Raw genomic sequence first — 8,452 nt, 5'->3', positions numbered from 1 at the left:
CACGGTTGGTGGGGTATGATGAATTGAGGGGGACGGGGATCAGGGTGCCTAGTGATGGGTTGGCGGTTGCGGCACCTACCTTGGATGTTGGTGGTCCTGGTGGAGAACGGAATCAGGAGGAATCAGAATCACAGCTGGGATTAAGACAGCCACAACTAGGACCGCAGTCAGGGACCGGGCAGCGCTAGGACTCGAAACCGTCATCTGCATGTGCAGCTCGCGCGAAAAAGGGTTTCATTTCCAGTCTGAGGGACTGTCCAAGCTTGGGTTGTGTCTCCAAGAAGAGGTGACGTTGCCTGCTGCTAATAACCCTCGCGCTGTTTACTTGGAGATTGAGACGTTGGAGATCAAGCACTTGTTGACGCCGGTTGGGAGGGCTGCTGTTGAAATGGTTTGGTTGGGGTGTTTGGCTATCACTAGTTTTGGGCCGTATTGAGGTGGGAGGGGGTAAGGAGTGTTTTTTTCCCTTGTATCTTTCTGTATCGGCATTCCAGGGGCTGGAGTTATTTATTTCCCCCTTCACCCGCATCTTCCTTTCTCATTCCATCTGAATCCTTATATCCTTGTCCTGAGTATAGTCCTGATTTCTTCATCTTTGATCATCCCTTCAAACTGTCTCCATATACAATCTCACCGCATCATCATACCACGATTTCCCTAGATTTTTAGTTGTATACTATCATACAGTCACTATGGCTATGGCTAAGCATTCATTCAGTTTTGTTTTGTTTCTTGATTCTGAGTGCATACTTATATTGGTATTTTTCGTGCTCACCTACTTACATAGTACTTTGCGGTGCTGGAGGTTGTCTGCGGGGCTGTTATGGTGCTGGAGGTCGTCTGCAATACCGCCCTTTTGAAGACTATGGATGACGCTTTTGATGATGATGTATTTAATTACTTGTATGCTTACTTGGTTGTTTTTTGTATCCATGGAATGGATGGAGCGAATCTTGCGATGCGATCGAGGTTGTTTGTATGTTTTCATGTTGTTCTGAATCAATTATTCAATGATAGCTTGCCCTGAAGAATGATGTCAACCGTGGGAGATCTGCGCATGTATATGAGTACCTTGCTTGCTCGTCGTTCTTTGTACTTCTTGTTCCTTTATGAACTACCATGATGTCGTTTCCAGACACGAAAGTGACTGGGTTCATATGTTAATTTAATCCAGTTACTTTCGTGTCTCGTCGCTTCGCCACAATTTCGAGTTTGACTAGGTGCTTGCTCCCCATTTTTACGCTTCTTTAGCATCATGTTATGCACCATCTTCATGAATGTTATTCTCCTCCGAGACACGAACATGCTTCGATATCTGAGGACGTGTTCACAAAGATCAAATACTCCTGTGTCTTATTCATGCGCCTATCAAGATGTCGTGCCGTCCTTTGTAATCTCGAGTTGGACTTTTGGCGTCTGGAAGTTTGGGTGCTTGTTTGCCATTTCTAATTTTATTGGTCTAACGTTCCCGAAGACCCAAAGTGTGTGGACTTCTGCTAGTATCAGTCAACATCGAAGGATCAAACACTTTTGTGTCTTGTTTATGCGTCCAACTTGCCGTCGCAGCTGAAGCCTTGATGCACTGATGTTCCAGATGATGACGAAGCCTTTAATTCTTAGACTACTGAGGTTGGCAGTGCTCAACTTAAGTACTACTCACTACCATGACACTGTCGCCTCTTTCATCTCGTTCCACACGCAGCATGCAAAACGCCTAGTGTATTCTCAATTGTACTGTCCGTCAGAGCGACAGAACTTGATTGGCGGGGAAACATCTTGGTTTAATCAAGACGACGAAGGTCACGGGCAATCGCCAAAGCTGTCTATGATGCTGGTGATGATACAAATGTAGAATGCAGATAAGTGTCTAAACTCTATGGTGAGTGCTCCAAATGACTCCGAATAAGGATATTAAATATTTTGATGAACCACTCCGAGGGGCACATCGGATCTCCCCCTCTAAATTCGACCGAATTCCCATTCCTCCAGCAGGCAGCACATCTTCGTTTGAAGGTCGCATTGTCTAAACTGCCAGCTGATCTCAAAACGTTGGCGGCGGAGGTAGCGGAGACATTCCCATACCCAGTTCTGGGAGTTCCATCGGGGGTCGTGACGTGTGATTGGCACGCTTGCGAGGTGCCTCTCTAACAAAGCCAGCTGATGGGTGGCCACTCTTCCAACAGTAAAACTTCCGCGCCAGTCATTGGGGTTTACGTGTGGCTGATTGCGTTTGAACTCTATGGTGTAGGTATCTGTATTTCCCAGGATGTGGTACGTATTCCCGATACCAGGACCAGTCGGGATGTAGATAACCCAGTGAAGGGGATAAGGCCGAAGGTACTCTTTCTGGCCTTGCCAAAACTGGACGACTTCGACGTTATAGTACGTAGCTGGGGCAGACATATTAGAGGGTGGCTATGGGTCTAGGTCAACTCCGGTTCGCTGAGTTTTTATTCGGTATACTCACCAAGAGGGCAGGCGACGGAGAGGTGAAGGATGGGTGAGTTTGAGTTTTGAGCTCATCGATTACCTGGATTTATATCCAAGCAGTTGTGGAGTTTGGTTTCGGGAACAACGAAATGTGGACGCGACATTGAACGCGACATGTCCACTTTCTCTCGAAGAGAATGTGTCGTGCGCTTTGGGGTCTGCTTTGATGGACCACGGATTGTATTTCCAGATCGAGCGATCCACGATGACTCCGCCGCATTCACCATGCTAGGGCTTTGACCCCGGTCACTATTGTCGATCATCCTGTGGTGGAACGCATCAAAGATTAACGTGATTTAGCAAGTGTTCTAGGCTGTTCTAGGCTTCTAGAAACAGACTTCGTGCGGTGGCTCGTTGGAGTTCTTTGTTATGTCTTGTCAATCAATCACTTGAATTAAAGGATCGAACTACTCAGACATTCATTTGAACAGTTTTAGGCGGCAGGAGGAACTCACACAATTCTGTCAGACATTAGCTGTAGTACGAGAATCCTCTTTCAAAAAAACTACATATATGATACATGCAATATACATACCAAGGACTCCTTGCACATGTTAGAGTCCGATGCGAACTTTTTATGTCGACACCATAGGGTAAAAGTCGGCCACTGCAAATGTAAAATCGAGGAATGAGTACTAGGTTTTCGTAGAAGAGAGACACGATCTGACATGCACCAACATCGTCCGAAAGCTGAATCGCTTGAACTCTTCACCAGTGTCACCGGATACAGAAAGATCATCGATCATCTAGCGCACTTGATAGTGTATTGCGCAATCTGTTTAAGTTCGCTCTGGGGTGTCGTATTTTCTGGGCTAAATGGAATGATTTTCGAGCGTATATAGTCAACCAAACGGAATGAAAACCTAGGAATATCACAAAGGATTCCCTCGACCTCTTATCTTTTTGTGTCTCGTTTTTTCGAAAGACGCCGAAACACAGCGATAAAATCGACGGCCTCTGGTCTATTCGTCCTATATCTTCACGTATCAGCCATATTCTTGTCTATTTTCACTGGGACTGAAGGACAAACGTGGGGTAAGCCTGAGGAATGAAAAAGCTCAGACTAGGAACGGAAACGGGACTAAGTGGTGTGATAGTCAGGAAAATGTACGTAGAACTGTGAATAAGAGAGCTCACCTCAGTCTTGGATCAAAAGACTGAGGGAGACCATTCGACGGGGAGAGGAATCAATACGCTCAGGCTGATTGAACGTGTATGAGGTGTGTAACGAGGAATGATCGCATATGTAAAAGAAAAGGATGAGTACGTACGAGAGTCACGTCTTGATGATATGATCATAAGGCGAATGAATTCTATTACAATATAAGCGATACGTCCGTGACTCCGATTTGTGCAAGTTGCGTTGTGCTGAGGGGCCACGGATAAAACACCCTGTATGGAAGGGAGGTCACCGTCGACTCGACCCACTTGGGGCAGCTAAGTCTCTTAGGTGTCCTTTCCATATGCGCTCTCTCAGAGCTCGTCAGTGTCAGACTGCGGGCAGCGAAGTTGGATGAAAACACGGCGCACGGATGATTTTTTCACTTACCCAACGTAGGTCTTCTTCCAGCTGCTCAACGTCCATTGGTGAAATGGCAAATACGCGACTAAGCATGCTAAGAGATCTTGAGAGATATTTAATTATTAGGGGAGCTCGAAGTTAAACGCCCAATGCTCAGCGCTCAAGCCCAACGCCCAACTTGAACGCTTGAACACCCGACCTCGTGACGAGAAGTAATTTTACATAAGCCACACAACTGATGCTTGAACGTCCAAGTTGTTTCCTCAGAAGACGCACTAGCAGTACTGACAAAAATTTTTAGCTTGTTCAAATGCCCAGCGTCAAAAGCCCGTATATATTTTCGTGTCTTGTTCGTGCATCTAACTTCAAGTCGCATCGCGTCGCAGCTGCAGTCCAAGCTTGAAAACTTGAAGTTCTACTGGCAGATTCATCGCTGTCAACTTCTCGGATCGCAAGTACTTCACCCCGACACATACGCAAGCGATGCGAAGGGTTGGGACGTCATCTTGTCACGTGTCGTTTCTGTCTGTCAGAGCAGCAGAAATCGAGTGGCTCTTGAATTTTGATCCAGTCAGGACAACGAAGGCTACTCACGAGCGCCCAAGACGCCTATTACGCCAATGATAATACACATCCAGAATGCAAATGTCTTAAATTTATGGTGAGCGCTCCCTCCGAATAAAAATATTAAATATTTACCCACCACTTGGGAACACCAAATCTCCACCACCTCTAAATTCGACCGAATTCCCAATCCTCCCGCAGGCAGCACATCTTTGTTTGAAGGTCGCACTGTCTAAGCTCCCAGCTGATCTCAAAACGTTGGTGGCGGAGGTGGCGGAGACAATCCCACACCCAATTCTGGCTATTCCATCGGGGGTCGTTATACGTGATTGGGACGCTCGCGAGGTGCCTCTCAAACAGGGCCAGCTTATTCGCAGCCACTCTCCCCATGGTGTGGCTTCCGCGCCAGTCATCAGGGTTTACGTGTGGCTGGTTACGCCTGCACTCCACAGCGTAGGTCTCCGTGTCTCCCACGAGGTGGTACGTGTTTCCGATACCGGGATCGGTTGGGAGGTAGATGACCCAATGAAGGGGATGGGGGTGAAAGCACTCTATCTGGCCTCGCCAAAACTGGACGACTTCGACGTTATAGTACGTTTGTTGGGAAGACATTAAGATATGGCTATGAGACTGGGTCAGTTGCAGTCCGCTGAGCTTTTGATTCCGTGTGCTTACCGAAACAGCAAATGACAGATCAAACACGGTTGGGCTTGAGGTTTGAGTCTACCGATTGCCTGGATTTATATTCAAGCCGTTGTGGATTTTTGTTTTAGGAACATTTTCAAAGTGTGGATGCAACATCAAACGCGACATGTCCACTGTTGTTCAAAGAGAGTATAGTGTGTGGTGTGGGTGGACCACTAATCGCCTTTCCCGACGAGCCACATCTGACACAATAATTAATTTAAAGTTGAAACGCAGGTGGATGCTCCTGAGAGCTAGGCCGCAAGTTCATACCTTCCTTTAATTCCACTTGCTATTGGCAATCATCACATGATGGGTTAGATCAACAATCAACATGATACATCTGTGATTCATTGTATTGCACGCAAGTGTTCTGGAGCTCTGAGATTATGGAAGTGGTCCTCGAGGGATATTACCGGCTCATTGGAACTCATAACATTGTTCGACTTGCCAATGTGGGGATCAGTTATAACACCCAGACCGTGTTGGTCCAGTGGAGAGTTACGGTGCAGAAGAGTCCATTGTCCCTAGTGTTGTCTTTGCGTTTTTGACTTGCAAGAAAATTACTTGGCATATACAACATACACAAGGATTCCGCATACCGATACGTGTGCTAAACTCAGACGCGAACGCGAACACTGAATGCCTATGAGGTCACCAACTAGTCTTTTGATGCCTAGTCATGGAATATGCAGTCTTATAAGGGTTCTACACGCATTAATACTGTGTCGTCCGAAAACAAACTCTACTTGAACAATAGGTAGTATACATGAGATGATGCGCAGGGATCAGTTCGCCCCGCAGATAGATAATTCTCTCATTTCCTGTAAGACCGCCTCGACCTAACCACCACCGATGAGCAAAGAACATACTCGTAACAGCTGATTATACCTGTGCATCCAGCTGACCTGCAGCATAATCATCCCGCACATTGTCTGCAAAATACCTGATCATAGCATAAGTCAGATCCCCGCCCATCATTTCCCAAACCCCCAACTCACCTCTGTACAGCGCTCATCTTCTCATATCCTTCCTCAGCAAACTTACATTGCATGCGAATCATAGCCTCAAAACTGGGATCAAAATACGGTATACGCAGATCCAAGAGCTGCGGGAGCTCCGAGATGAGTTGATCGTTCATGAGCTCGAAAACCTCTTTCGCATCGTCGTGTTCTTGTTGTGCTTTTGGAAGCTTTGTAGGATCTTCACTCGGTTTCTCGATCGTCTTTCGTAGTTTGCTACGTGCAGCGTCGAAGTCCAGGAGCTAAGAAACCGTTTAGTCGAGTCGCTGAGGCCACCGATCAAGAGCAAGGAGCATCACCTTCTTATTCCGTTTGGTGATATGCTCGTTAACAACGGGGAAGTATGCGTTCATCTTTCCGAGGGGTTCCATGATGGTCGTGCGATAAGGACCTTCCTATAGAAGATAATAAATAAATGGAATCAACAGAAGCAAGTATCACTTACAAGTTCCCTTTGAATACCGCTATCGAGCTCCTCCACTGCACTCGTGAAAGCATGACTTGCCATAGCACCATCTGATGTGCGATCTGCAGCGCCGTAGAAAGTCTCGACGGTCTCAGCTAACCGCGCCTGTGTGGTTGTCATCGCTGCGGCACTATTTCAACATGTTGCATGACATAACGAGGCCAGATAACTTACAGCGCATGGCATCCTGATATTGCTTGGCGTCCCTCTGTAACGCCTGACACTCCTTCTCGAAGCTGGACCAAGTCAAATAACAAGGAGACGGACTGCGGATGCACGTACGCTCTGTACTTGGCCTCTTCATCCGCAAATTCACGGTCTATCGTGCGTTCGATCTGTCCGGTCTTTTGTAAGACCTGAATGGTTGAAACGAGTCATGGGTGCTCCGCGTAGGATCGAAGATGTGTTCCTACCGTGGTACCCGCCCTATTCAGCGACTTCTTGAACCTAGTGGATATCAGACCTCAGTGAGCTACATCGAGATGGGAAACAGACCCTGTCCAGCTCATGGTACTTAGTGATATCACTCCGAAGAGGTCGTTGGAGTGACAAGTGGTGTTGATCAAGTTGGATACTCCGAAGCGCGCCCGTCTTGGTCCAGGCACCACTTCATAATGGCTTACGTAAATCACGATTGTACCACGACAAGACTTGGAATAAATCAAAACAAATTCTCTCCCTACACACTACCCGCTTATTGAAGGTGAAACTAAAGACGAAGTCTAGTGGAAAATTAATTTATATAAGAGAGAGCCGGCGTGCATGATAGACGAGAAACATACCTCAGCGTCCGAGAAGAACTGCTGAGGTAGAGCTTATAAGGTGGTTTACGTAAAGGTCCGTGATGACAAATGAGAGAAGTAAGGAGAAAACGACGTTGTACATCCAACACCACTCATCGTAAATTAATCACATCGAGCATCTCCAATGTCACACACTGCTGCTAGTTGATACACGGACGTGCTTCTGGAAGGTAATCGGAACCATAGCGATTGTTGTATCGGAGTCGGCTAGGAGCTCAGCACGATATTCCCGAACGCTAAGGACCAGGCGTGGTCCCAGCACAAACAACTGCACGAATTGAAAGATTTGAGCGAAACCAAGAAAAACCTCAGTTTCCAGGGAATCTAGGTTCTAATGGAAATAATGAATTATGGCTGCATCCAGAGGTCGACGACAAATCAGCATACCGCTGAGAGCGTCGGAGAAGAAAACCCGACGTAGAAACAAGAAACTGCAAGAAAGCTGGCACGTGCAGAATTTCAGCGGAAAAGAGAACCGCCTTCACATTATGAACTCACCTCGCAAAGTAACTCACGTGAGTTTTCATTAGCACCGTGAAACAGTCCCTGAAAATACTACTCGGTGAGTGTTGTCGCAGTTCACGCAAGTGCTTCACAGCAATTCGGACTGCGAGATACAGCAGAAGGACCTCCCATGCAATGGCGAGTATCCAAGTGATGGTATACAGAAGTATAGTATCTCCCACGTAGCCGATCTTGCATTCATAGGTGCCGGAGAGAACGACTTCCTCTGGTATTTGTCAATAAGCCGGATGCGACCAAGTATTTCGTCCGCGATTAAAGCTTACCCACTGGAATATGCATCATGGATATCGCGGCCATCACTGCGTTGGCGATTCTAATGGCCAGAAAGATGACAACGAGAAATACCAGCACCTTTCTGGATCGCTGATACATGGCA

At 46.9% G+C, this 8,452-nt stretch overlaps 3 protein-coding genes across 3 annotated transcripts; 2 read left to right on the top strand and 1 right to left on the bottom strand.

Moving 5' to 3' along the window:
- BJ212DRAFT_1289488 (uncharacterized protein) lies at positions 1–436 on the top strand (the record flags this gene model as incomplete). The annotated part of the gene is made up of 2 exons (XM_041332059.1): positions 1–90; positions 150–436. Coding segments are annotated over 2 exons (377 nt in total), but the record flags the coding sequence as incomplete, so codon positions are not given.
- Positions 437–1,476: 1,040 nt separating this feature from the next.
- On the top strand, positions 1,477–2,006 carry BJ212DRAFT_354669 (uncharacterized protein). Its single transcript, XM_041342998.1, has one exon. It carries the CDS (start codon positions 1,586–1,588, stop codon positions 1,850–1,852), a length of 267 nt encoding a protein of 88 aa, XP_041185518.1. The 5' UTR covers positions 1,477–1,585; the 3' UTR covers positions 1,853–2,006.
- BJ212DRAFT_1471408 (uncharacterized protein) lies at positions 1,804–2,403 on the bottom strand (the record flags this gene model as incomplete). The annotated part of the gene is made up of 1 exon (XM_041339013.1): positions 1,804–2,403. The coding sequence occupies one exon, from the start codon at positions 2,401–2,403 to the stop codon at positions 1,960–1,962; it is 444 nt and encodes a 147-aa protein (XP_041185517.1). The 3' UTR covers positions 1,804–1,959.
- Positions 2,404–8,452: the final 6,049 nt, after the last annotated feature.

This window comes from Suillus subaureus, assembly GCF_016647635.1.
Source record: "Suillus subaureus strain MN1 chromosome Unknown BJ212scaffold_203, whole genome shotgun sequence".
Classification (NCBI taxonomy): Eukaryota; Fungi; Basidiomycota; class Agaricomycetes; order Boletales; family Suillaceae; genus Suillus; species Suillus subaureus.
The sequence above is the reverse complement of the archived record's forward strand: the minus strand, read 5'-3'. Positions and strand labels throughout refer to the sequence as shown.

What these genes read in the sequence shown, in the direction of transcription:
- BJ212DRAFT_354669 (XM_041342998.1), top strand. Translation starts at nt 1,586, where the DNA reads ATGTTCCAGATGATGACGAAGCCTTTAATTCTTAGACTACTGAGGTTG.